Genomic DNA, 13,089 nt, shown 5'->3' on the forward strand with positions numbered 1-13,089 from the left:
CGGGACTAACATATGGTTTAATTTTATTTACATAATTTACATAATTTGCCAAGTCGGTGCAGAAAAGTGGGACGTTAAACCCCATTTCAGTTCTAAAACACAATAATGATTTCATAACGGCACTGATTTAGAAATTCGGCTGATGTTTTATATTGTTGGGATCTGGGACTCGCGTGCCCAAATTATAAAAACGGGCAGTAAGGAAAATTATCCCCCCCCCCTTACAACTATTGATAACTTCGCCCAAAATAAAATAATTTCAATGAAATTTTCAATATATTCATTTTGCATTATCAATTATTGAAATTGTATAGCGAGAACGGTCAGCTCTCTATCTAAATCTTACATAATGCGGAATTCATCTTTAACAATTAACTTGGGTTTACCGCGGGGTTATGACGTGCGCTCTAAAGGGATTTTATCGGACAGTGGCGATGAAGCTCATGACTCCCTCAGGAACTTTCTGGGCCAACAAAAAACTGGAGCTCCTGGTTACGTAAGTCACCATGACTCTCAACAAATTTTACCTAGAAATTGATAAGACAAACACACGAGGAAATCGCAAGCCATGTAAATAACTATCAATTCAAGTGAACAGTTTGATATCTAAAAATATATCACTTTTCTTATATTGTAGCCTAGGTCATGATTCGATCCATTGGCTTTCAGCAAATTTGCTCAAGGTTTCTTACTGAGAAGAGCGAGGACTCACTAACCGGGATATCCGGGTGATGGCTGAGAAATCTCTTCTGGATTTTTTGGGTGTGGTTTCCCCCTTGTCAGCGGTGAGGGACGGGGATTTCGTTGGGATATGGCACGAAAAAACGATGTAGGTCTACCAGTACGCGTTGAACATTTACAAATATAAATCCTCGGGTAGGAATTCAACGAAGAATAGGCAAGAAACGCTGTCGAACGGGCATATTTTTCTCCTATGGTCACAACGTAATGTGTCTTCATTAGCCATGTTGGTGCAGAAAAGTAGGACGTTGAACGCTATTTCATAAATTCCTTTTTATTTCAGTGAGACATTTCCAACATTTTACTAAATAAATTGATGTATATGGTTATGGCACTGACGTGATGTATAGGGTTTAATTAATAAATTAGGCAATTACAACAACTTTAATACAGGCTTATATTTCATAGTCAACTAAATACAGTGCAGTTATTTGCGCGCTTGTTATTCAGCGCCTCTGCTCTATTTTCCATACACAACACTGTGTTCCGCGTGCAAGGTACATACATAATTATCAGGTTTATTTACGGAAAACTTCAAATAGACTCGGTTGTTTATTTCATTTGAATATTTACATAAAAATAGCAGGAGGCAACGCCATTAAAAGTCTTAATGTTCTCGACACAAAAGACTGACCCAGTCATGTCACAAAATAAATAAATTAGCATGACCCCGTGAATGATTACGTGGTATAAACTATTTTCAACCAATCACCTTTAAGCATTGATGTCTGATGCGGATCTTGTTCTGAAACCACGTACTATATCCGGTTGATATTATTAATTTTTGTGTTCGTGAGTGAAAAACATCTGTTTGCCTGTAAAAGACAAAATTATTAGCTTTATATTGTTTTAAAATAACTGGTAAGTAGCTTTCGATATGGATTTGTATAATTTGGTCAAAGAAAAGCTTTAATAATGAAGAAGCGTGATTTATTTAATAGACTTATAAACTTAAGACACCCCTTTTCGGCTTTATTTTTTCTATGATAAGTGTTACTCTTCTAATTATCATGTATGTATGGCATACAATTTTTTTTTTAATTCTTTTGTTATTTATAAAAGTCATAGTCGAAATGAAATTGGATTTAATGACGATCTGTTTTGCCCCTAATGTGCTAATCAGCGTATTATTTCAAAATACAGAAGAATGAATTTATGATTTGTTTTAAAATGTTTTTAGATAGATCAATTAATTTTGAATTATCAATGTGAATTGATGAATATTTATTACATTAGAGGAATAAGATATTTATTGTATTAAACACCCTTTTTGGTCCATGGGTCAGCATACATAATTATGATATGATATCAGAAACAGATCAAAACTACATAAATGGTGGAGACAGCAATTACTAAGTTCTTGGCAGGGTCGAATTAAGCGGATGAGGGGCGGTGCTGACTTAGTTTAGATCTGAATGTAGGACTCTTTACACTCGCCCTGTACGTTCATGAACCGCCCTATTGAATCCTTGTGGAAAAAGTTTCGCCCCCCCAGTCAATTTTACTGGGCAACCTTTTACTGCTAAACGGTCGCTTGTCAGTCTCTGAGTAAAGGAACATTTATTTAGGGAGAAAATAAGACCTTTCTTACCTTGCAAGAGTCAGTACATTAATGTAGGGTAACACACAAATTTATGTAATTCGGCCATATATGACGAAATGACATTTAGTTATGCAGTGGGTTGGAATGGGAATATTACCCCCCCCCCCCAATTAGTTGTACAAAAATATTCATACAGGTATTATAAATAAATATTTCATGTGTTGCGGTAGATTTAACAAAGTGAGGATGGGTCACAGCTAAAGACCCCCTACGTGCAAACTATTTATTATACCATATATTAGTCCTGAAACACCCTAGTTTGTGTTGAGGACATGACCGAATAATTAACGCACATGTTTGGGACCAGAAGGTCTGTCATTGAGTCAAGTGGTGTGATTTCTTTTCCCCGCTTGTACGTGACAAGGAGCGGGCTCACTTGTACAACCTTGTTGGTTTTCTCTGGGTGCTATGGTTTCCTCCCACTGCTAAAACCTCTATATGCACTCAAATTATAAAGAATAAAATTGAACCATATGTTAGTCTCCCTCTCTCTCTTATAAAACTTATTCTTGTGTTTTTTTATTTTTCAGCCATGATTCCAAAGTTAATAACAACGGCTGTAGCTAGCATTGTTTTATTATATGTATTAAACATTTCTGGTAAACCTGTGGCACCATCGAAACCGGTCGAAGCCAACTCGAAAGATGAAGAAGTGGTAAATGTAATGAGAAAACTATTCAAATTTATACCCCAAAAATAGATTTCTCATTTTTCTATTCTTTTATTTTTATTTAAGAAACAAGCAGCTTCATCAATTTTATCTCCGCCCCAAACACTGAAAATATTTTATTTTAATGCTGCTTTATTGTCATTTGAGGGATTTTGAATACATTGAAAACTACAATATTGGGAAAGTTTTATCAATAAAAAGAATAGAGTTATTATTTATATTTTCTTAAGGTGTGTTATAATCTATTTTAGTAAATTTGAGCCTAAATTTCAATTTATCATAACTTTGTCAATACTCAATTGAACCATTTTTAAACCGATATTGGTAAGAGAGATGAAACTTTCACAATATTGTAGGTTGAAAGCAATTCCAATAGCGCTGGGGGGGGTTGGATGGCCGAATGGTTAGCATGCACACGCTGTATCATAAGGCCTGTTATTGAGTCAACTGGCGTGGTTTCGAATCCCCGGTTGTACGTGACAAGGAGTAGGGTTGCCTGTCCAACCTTGTGGGTTTTCTCCCACTTCTAAAGATCCCTACGCGCAAGCGAATTATTGAAATAAAATTATAACCATATGTTAGTCCCGAAATGACCTAGTCTGTGTTAAGTGGACGTTAAACTCCATTTCTCTCTCTCTCTCCAATAGCGCTAAATGATGACACATCGTCAAGCCTTTAATATGTGAAACCCGCAAAGCGATGATTATTATCGCTAACGAATTCTCCTGTAAAAGAAAGGGGTTGTGGATGGCCGAATGGTTAGCACGTGCGTGCTGTATCATAAGGCCTGTCATTGAGTCAACTGTCGTGGTTTTCGAATCCCCGGTTGTATGTGACAAGGAGTAGGGTCGCCTGTCCAACCTCATGAGTTTTGTCCGGGTGCTCTATTGAAATAAAATTGAACCATATGTTAGTCCTGAAATGACCTAATTTGTGTTAAGTGGACGTTAAACCCCATTTCTTTCTCTCTCTTTGTAAAAGAAAATTTATTTTTTGATTAAGCTGATTGTTTCTATGGATTTACTATTTTTTGTCTGTAGTTTTAGTTAAAGATACATTATGTAAGATTTAGATAAAGAACTAGCCATTTTTGCTATAATAGTTCGAAAATAGATAATGTAAAATGAGTAATTTGAAAATTTCATTCAAATTACTCTATTGCGAGCGAAGATATTAACCTTTGAAGGTTTGACAAGACGGGTGCAATAATTTCAACCACCGTACTGGTTGTTTGAAGCTAAGTCTCACTCCTCCATTTTTAGAATAAATCAAAATATGGCTGAACCGTTCTAATCTATTTAATATCAGAGAAATCCGATGCCATCAAGAGTTGATTATGGCCTGGATCAGTTAATTAATGTATAATAATTTAGAAAACATTTCAGGCCTAAAGAAAGACCTGCAATAGGCAGATTTAGCTCTTGCATAATGTATGTTTAATTAATCTGTAAGCTAAACACAATTGGTTTTCAGGTACTCTTTATAATTCAGTAATGTAGATATTTTTTATTTGTTGCTCATAGTGAGCAGGTTTAATCATGTGGATACTGTTAGTGCACTAGGCTTGAGATTGGAATTTCCTGAGTGGAACAAGGATTTGGGTTATCAGCATGCAACCAGGCCATATAGAAAACAAAAATTCTGATTCTCAGATAATCTCTGGTCACTGAAAAAGGGCTGCATGACTGTTTTTATTTTAGAAAATAAAAATAATCTCATTAATCACTGCATGTTTTATCCTGTTACAGGAAGTAGCTCTAAAAAAAGTATAATGAAACCTGAAATGTGGCATAGGCTCATTTATCAAGTAGACAAGTACACAACCCTGATAAATTATACTGGATAAAAACACTTTCCTATAAAAAAAACATGATGACATAAATACAGTGTCTTGAAATGTGATGTTTGTGAAAAGTCATTCAGCCCATTAGTGTTTCTTTTGACAAAATAATAACACAAACATCCCCCCCCCCCCCCAAGACACAGACACATCATATTTTTTTTTAGTAAGGATTGTCTGAGGACTGAGGGGAGGTTGGATGTATCATAAGGCCTGTCATTGAGTCAACTAGTGTGGTTTCGAATCCCCGGTTGTACGTGACAAGGAGTAGGGTCACCTGTCCAACCTCGTGGTTTTTTTCCGGGTCCTCCAGTTTCCTCCCACTGCTAAAGACCCCTACAGGCAAGCAAATTATTGAAATAAAATTAAACCATGTGTTAGTCCCGAAATGACCTAGTTTGTGTCGAGTGGAGGTTAAACCCCATCTCTCTCTCTCTTTCTCTCTCTTAGGGGGTTGGATGGCTGAATGGTTAGTGTGCGCGCGCTGTATCATAAAGTCTGTCATTGAGTCGACTGGCGTGGTTTCGAATCCCCGGTTGTACGTGGCAAGGAGTAGGATCACCTGTCCAACCTCGTGGGTTTTCTCCGGGTCCTTCTGTTTCCTCCCACTGCTAAAGACCCCTACGTGCAAGCGAATTATTGAAATAAAATTAAACCATATGTTAGTCCCAAAATGACCTAGTTTGTGTCGAGTGGAGGTTAAACCCCATTTCTCTCTCTCTCTTTCTCTCTCTCTCTCTCTGAGGACTGAGAACCAAAATATTTGTTTTGTATGGCCATAGATCATAAGATCTGTCATTGAGTCAAGTGTTGTATTTCTGATATCCCAGACATGTACGTGACAATGAGTAGGGTCGCCTGCCTAACCCCGTGGGTTTTCATTGGGTACTCGGGTTTTCCCCCCCAGTCCCAATTCTAAAGACAGGAGTTATTGATATAAAAATATACTGTATGTTAGTCCTGCAAAGACCGCTAGTCATTGTTGATTGGAAATTAAACTCTTTTTCTCTGTGTACACATTGGTGTGCACGTAAAAGATCCCTTGGTCGGTTTGAATTGGATGTAAGAGAAGGCTGTAGCGCCACTGTCCGGAAAAATGTCCTGCATAGCACACTGTATGGCGTATATTCGTATTCATTAGTCCAGTCGGAGCTGAACAGTAGGACGTTAAACCCCATTTCATTTCATTTCCCTTATTATAGCAAACTGTATGGTGTACAGCCGTATTCAGCAATTTATAAATAACGGCCTATGTATGGTGATGGTCACAAGGTGTCATTCTGTTCTTTTTTAAATTTAAATACTTTTTATTTTAATTCCTTTCAAACAAGACTTAAGAAATTAAGACTTTTTTAGTTTATAAAAGGTGATGGAAATGATTTAAATTTATTTTCTATTTCTGTATTTGTTAGAATAATTGGGATGCACTCAATAGTTTTTAACTGTTTATTAAAATAACTCCATTACTCTACCATTTAAAGGGTGTCCCAAAAAACCTGCTCCATCTTTAAACAATATAATTATAGCAATAATATTTTAAAATACTTCACATACTTTTAATACAATAATATTTTAAAATACTTTACATACTATTAATCATTATATAATATATTTATAGCAATGATATTAATATTACTGGATAGAACAAATCGCATACTTTTAATACAACGGTATATAATATGCAAACGTTTATTTCAATTTCATTTACACTATATGTTCAAGATGTCTGCCTTTCTGTTTTATGACCAATGTCATACGATGTCTAAAATTGCTAATGGAGTCTTGATCATTTAGTGTTGTTATTTTCCCGTGTTTTTCTCTTGCATATATAATATGCAAACGTTTATTTCAATTTCATTTACACTATATGTTCTAGATGTCTGCCTTTCTTTTTTATGACCAACGTCAAACAGTGTCTAAAATTGCTTGATCAGTTAGTGTTGTTATTTTCCCGTGTTTTTCTCTTAATACTAATAGTTTATTATAAATTATATGTATATGGTGTTGATTTTATTTTATAAACAGAATACTGGTTTAGAGTACGACAGATATTTACGAGAAGTTGTGTCCGTATTAGAAGAAGATGATGATTTCAGGAAAAAATTAGAAGCAGCCAATGTGTCGGAAATTAAGGTACTTACAAAGATTCTGAATGTTTTTTTTCTCACCACTCAAAGGTGGGTTGGATTCCTGATTGGTTAGCGTGTGCATGTATTATCATAAGGTCTGTCATTGAGTCAACTTGCGTGGTTTCAATTCCCTGGTTGTACGTGACAAGGAGTAGGGTCGCCTGTCCAACCTCATCCTGGTAATAACATAATAATAATGATAAATAAAAGCGTTGTCACACAGGTTACTGGACTTTGTAGTCAGATATGTTTAGGTCAACTATTCTCATGCTACTGCACAAAGCTTGTTTAGGGGATTGAGTGGTCCTTCGATTTCCTCCCACTACTAAAGATAACTGTACAGGGGCCTGTTTCACAAAATTTTACCTAAGATAAAATTCAAATTTTGGTAATTTGATTGGATAATATTAAATTGATTTTAGTGCTTAGCCAATCAAAATTGAAGTGTCTACTAAAATTTGGATTTTCATCTTTAGTTAAGATTTCGAGAAACAGGGCCCAGAATTCGCTAAACAAGTAAATGCGTTCAGAATGAGACAATTCTAGCCTTAATAATGCAAGAATTTGTTTTACTAGCAGGGGTCTAACATGTATGCTTTAGGTGGATCACGTGGATAAGTGGGTAAGACGCTGGCTCGCTAGCCTGGAGGTCTGGTGTTTGATCCCTGCATTGGCCGAGAAAGTTCATCCAGATTTTCCGGCGTGGTTTGCCCTTGTCAGTGATGCAGGACGGAGGGCCTGACAAGGACAGCGGTCTAGTCCTTTGGATGATACGAAAAACTGAGGTCCCGTGTATATATTGGAATGCACGTAAAAGATCCCCCTGCAGTTGGAATTCGATATAAGAGTAGGCGATAGTGCCGTTGCCCGGGCAAAATTTTCCCTCACAGCACACTGTATGCCGTATGCCCGTCTTCATTAGCCCAGTTCGGAGCAAAACAGTAGGACGTTAAACCCCATTTCATCTCATTTCATTTCATTTGTATGGTTTAGATCATAATGCCTGTAATGGTGTCGAGTGGTGTGACTTTGATTCCATGCTTGTGTGCGTCACAGGGAGAAGGGTTGCCTGCCCAATCTCATGGGTTTTCACCGTTACATCCCATTTCCTGCCACTGCTACGTATGTGCAAGCGAATTATTGAAATAAAATTGTTCCATAATATACCTTACCCAGTTATAGATGTGACTAATTTTTTTTAAAAGATTTGATTGATTTATGTATTTTTCAGGATGGCAGTATAGCTAGAAATTTAGAATTTGTAGGAAATCACATCAGAACCAAGTTAGATGAAATCAAGCGAAGAGAAGTCGAACGATTACAGGAGTTAGCCAGGTTAAAAATGAGGACAATGAAGGGTACGCAAGTCTTGCATAATATAGCCTATCATGGAGGTATGCCTCAGTTGTAATTTGTTGTTACTATGGTTACGTTTTGTTGCCATGCCAACCATAGTCACCTGTTCTTTTTGCTGCCTTCTAGTTACCTATAGTTACCATGGTTTATCACAGCTAAGTTTAAAACAACCTTTCTTTCTTTTTATTCACTTTTTATTTTATTTGTTCAGTAAAACCAGATTTTTGTTGATGAAACGAACTGTACCCTCTTTCCTAAATCATCCCCCCTCCCCCTTGTCAGTGGTGCAGGATGAGGTCCTAACAAGAATGTATAGACATTCGGATGGGATGAAATATAGGGTCCTGTGTACATATTGTCAAGCATGTTAAAGAACCCTTGACAGTTGAAACAAGAGTAGTGCAGTTGTCCAAAGAACCCTTGACAGTTGAAATAAGAGTAGTGCAGTTGTCCAAAGAACCCTTGACAGTTGGAACAAGAGTAGTGCAGTTGTCCAAAGAACCCTTGACATTTGAAATAATAGTAGTGTAGTTGTTCGGTCAAAATTTCCCTCATACATACTGTATGGCATCAACTGTCATCATTATCCCAGTCGGTGCAGAACAGTAAGACGTTAAATATCAAGGGTGCGGGGTGGGCGAATGGGGTCAAACGTGTGCGCTTTAGATTATAGGGTCTGTCATTGAGTCAAGTGGTGTGGTTTCGATCCCAGGCTTGTACGTATCAATCAAGGAGTAGGGATTGCTTGTTTTATCTTCAGGGTTTTCTCCAGGTTCTAAACCAGTTTCCTCCAACACGTGTGAAAAGTCAACTGTTTCTTTCACGCAAAATCCTCTAAACTTAGATCAGGGTATCCTTGTTTTTTGTTTTTTTTACGACCCATTATACCATTTCCCATTGATCAGAAGTTCACATATAGTTTTAAAGTATCGATACTCACTCAGGGTTCCCGCGGTCCTTGAAAATCCTTGAATATCCTTAAATTTAAAATTTCATTTTCAAGGTCTTGAATATCCTTGAATTTCGCGGAAATAGGAAAATATCCTTGAATTTCAGTTGAGATCCTTAATTTTGTTTCAGATGTCTTCAATTCCTTTTAAATATGAGATTATAACGATAGTTGGTAATGTTTTGGTTATTTTTAAGATGAAAAATTGTAACTTCAGGCTAAAAAATATCCTTGAAAATCCTTGAATTTGACGTATATCTATCCTTGAATATCTTTGAAAAAATGTTTGACGAAGCCGCGGGAACCCTGTCACTTCCCATTTACCTAAAGCTTTTCTTTCTATATTCTATAAATGAATTCAGTAATTCAATCTGATTACAATACAGATCTATATATCGTTCCGTTTTTTATACTTTCAATTGCCTCTACTACATGAAGATCTGACTGGGTGTTGCGATAGGTCGCGCCAGTGGTCATATGAGCAGCTTTGTACCCTATGATGTCAGACATTTGATTAACCAATCAGCATTGATGTTCCTAATGGATTACCCACAGTTCCGTGCAAAACACGTCTAAAGCTTGCCGTAACAGACCGTTTCATTGGCTAATCCCTAACACCATCCAGAACACGTCAATGATAACAACTCTTCCAGATCCCAGTGTAGTGAAGACAAGTAAAACAAAATTTTAAACTAAGTAAAAAAACGAAACGAAATAGGATCTGTGTTTTAATCAGATTGTTTGTAATTGGAACATAGTCAAATAATACTCTATTTATGAATAACAATTACTATGGTTTATTTCACCACAACGTTTCAACACGATTTCATAAATCGTTATCAAGCATGTAACACAAATAAATTTCCTTTCCCCGTCTCCTTGTGGTCATGGTTTATTGTAGCAAAATTATTTATTTTATAACTTTTATTAGTCTCTTGATAATGTTTTATTAAATATTAAATTAACAACCAAATATAAATTTAATAACCAATTTGAATATTGAATTGGTTAAACCCCATTTCTTCCTCTCTCTATTCAAGGGCCCGAGGGATTACCACCATATACCGTAGTTGTTATTCAAGGGTCCGAGGGACTACCATTTAGTTTCTATTCAAGGGCCAGTTTGTTTCTGATCATGTCTGATACTATGGTGATAGCCATATTTATAGAATCTGGTTTTACTGACGTCCTATAAGCTGCTGATCGTCATTTGAGAGAATTTGAATCTTTTACAAATTTGTGAAAGTTGAACATCTAAAAAAAAAAAAAAAAAAATAGAGAGGTTTCGCAACTTAACCGTTACACTTAGATTTAGATAAGTGCAAGTGTAACTACACATTATAACATTTCGCTAAATTCACACTAACAGTTACACTTAGTAGGTGGCGACACAAACTAGGTTCAGGGTATCAATATGCCTATATCACACGGATAGATCGATGAAGATGAGATTAGTAAAGCATGCACATGTTTTGTCTCAGCCTCTTCTTATTGTATCTACATGAAGGAGAAGGTCTTCTCTATGGATTTAGTTCGTGAAAAACCACGATTCGGAGAAAAATTGTGTGCTGGATCATAGAAATTAGATAAAGATTAGCTAAGTGTTGTGAACTTAGAGTTATGTAGGCTGCTATCCGTCAGACATACTTTTTGACATGCTCTTAATGCCATACGTCACAAAATCTAATGACGTTTAACCGTCTTTAAGTGTAAATGTAAAGTTGTGAAACCTCTCAAATATCCGTAATTAAATGTTAAATATTCAATCTATTTACATTTTAGTGTGGATTAAGCATGAATATTTAGATTTTGTCAGAAAAGTACAAGTGACGATGAGCAGCTATAGAGATATATCGACCATCTGCGATATAATAACTATTAAAAGTTAACAAAGTTGTATTTCTTCATATTTAAAACGTTTAAATCTTCACGGCAGCTTAAATAATTATCTATGATAACAAATTGTTAGACTAGGAACTTGTCTCCAACTGCTACTCATCGTGTTGTTCTTGAGGCTGACGCTTTTTGAAAATAGTGGGGTTTGATCGGCCGAATCGTTAGCATGTGCGCGCTGTATCATAAGGCCTGTCATTGAGTCAACTGGCGTGGTTTCGAATCCCCGGTTGTACGTGACAAGGTGTAGGGTCGCCTGTCCAGCCTCATGGGTTTTCTCCCGGTCCTCCGGTTTCCTCCCACTGCTAAAGACCCCTACATGTAAGCGAATTATTGAAATAAAACTGAACCATGTGTTAGTCCCGAAATGACCTAGTTTGTGTCAAGTGGACGTTAAAACCCCATTTCTCTCTCTCGCTCTTTTTTGAAAAAAAAAGCCCATGACTCGACCATTTCCAATACGATCGACATGAAACTCAGCATGTTTGTTCCTTGGACATTTGCACATACATTGACGGACTTGGATATTTGATATGTCGCAATTCTAAGATGGCTGCGATGACATTATCAAGCTTCGTTTCTGGTCCATATAGTATGCTGCTTCTTGGCTCTATTATCGCACAGAATTTCTTTTATGCAAAACAAATATTGTATTGATGAAATATGCACTGCCTCTGAATTCTATTTTTTTAAAATTGCTAATATTGCTAATTGTGCTAATAATTATAAAAAATGTTGTGACCACACCATAATACAGTTGTAATGCAACTAATAATGATAGATTTGTTTATTTTAATAATTTGGAATATTCTGCTTTTGTGAAAATCTAAACCATATGTAGTAGATTATTTTAATTGTATCATCACCATCTTTAGATTAATTTTCTCATGTTAAAGCTAAATCTGCCTATTGCAGGTCTTTCTTTAGGCCTGAAATGTTTTCTAAAGTATTAATTAGACATTAATTAACTGATCCAGGCCTTAATCAACTCTCGATGGCATCAGATTTCTCCGATATTAAATAGATTGGAATGGTTCAGCGATACTTTGATTTAATCAAATATGGAGGACCGAGACTTAGCTTCGATCAACCAGTACGGTGGTTGAAATAATTGCACACGTCTGTCAAACCTTCAAAGGCTAATATCTTCAATTGCAATAGAGTAATTTGAATGAAATTTTCAAATTATTCATTTTGCATCATCTACTTTCGAACTATTATAGCAAGAATGGCTAGTTCTTTATCTAAATCTTACATAATGTATCTTTAATAGAATGCTGAAAATAAATGCATTGTTAGAATCTATATTGGATAGGAGATAAACAAATAGATATATTAACTGTGATCTATTAACTGTGTGTTATTGAGTAAAACTGTGATGTATTGTAGACTAATATAGATAATAACTGTGATATATTAACTGTGTGTTATCAAGTAGAACTATGATATATTGATATAACACCAGGTGTTAATATACACACTGCTGATTTATTGATTATTAAATTAGACTAAAAAATATAGACACATATATACACCATACTTTTCAATTTCATCTAAAATTTATTACTTAAATATTAGTATAATAAAACCAAGTTTAATACTTGTCTTATTCAAGCATAATAACCCTAATAACTCATAGATCTAATAAATCATACGGCCTGTCATTGAGTCAACTGGCGTGGTTTCGAATCCCCGGTTGTATGTGACAAGGAGTCGGGTTGCCTGTCCAATCTCGTGGGTTTTCTCCGGATTCTCCAGTTTCCTCCCACTGCTAAAGACCCCTACGCGGACGCGAATTATTGAAATAACGTTAAAACCATATGTTGGTCCCAAAATGACCTAGTTTGTGTTAAGTGGACGTTAAACCCTATTTCTCTCTCTCTCCCTTATCTAATAATAAATATAAAT

General features: G+C 36.0%; 1 protein-coding gene across 7 annotated transcripts in view; it reads left to right on the plus strand.

Moving 5' to 3' along the window:
- Positions 1-1,480: 1,480 nt before the first annotated feature.
- The window catches only part of LOC126824030 (nucleobindin-2), a 33,567-nt gene continuing 21,958 nt past the window's right edge, over positions 1,481-13,089 (plus strand). For 5 of the 7 annotated variants that reach the window (XM_050553169.1, XM_050553170.2, XM_056101642.1 and 2 more), the window contains exons 1-4: positions 1,481-1,602; positions 2,875-3,005; positions 6,880-6,987; positions 8,215-8,377. In XM_050553169.1, the coding sequence (XP_050409126.1) occupies positions 2,877-3,005; positions 6,880-6,987; positions 8,215-8,377 (400 nt within the window). In that variant the 5' untranslated portion in view covers positions 1,481-1,602; positions 2,875-2,876. The remainder of the gene's footprint in view (positions 1,603-2,874; positions 3,006-6,879; positions 6,988-8,214; positions 8,378-13,089) is intronic. The other 2 variants (XM_050553172.2, XM_050553171.2) reach the window with 2 other exon arrangements.

This window comes from Patella vulgata, chromosome 6, assembly GCF_932274485.2.
Source record: "Patella vulgata chromosome 6, xgPatVulg1.2, whole genome shotgun sequence".
Lineage (NCBI taxonomy): Eukaryota > Metazoa > Mollusca > Gastropoda > Patellidae > Patella > Patella vulgata.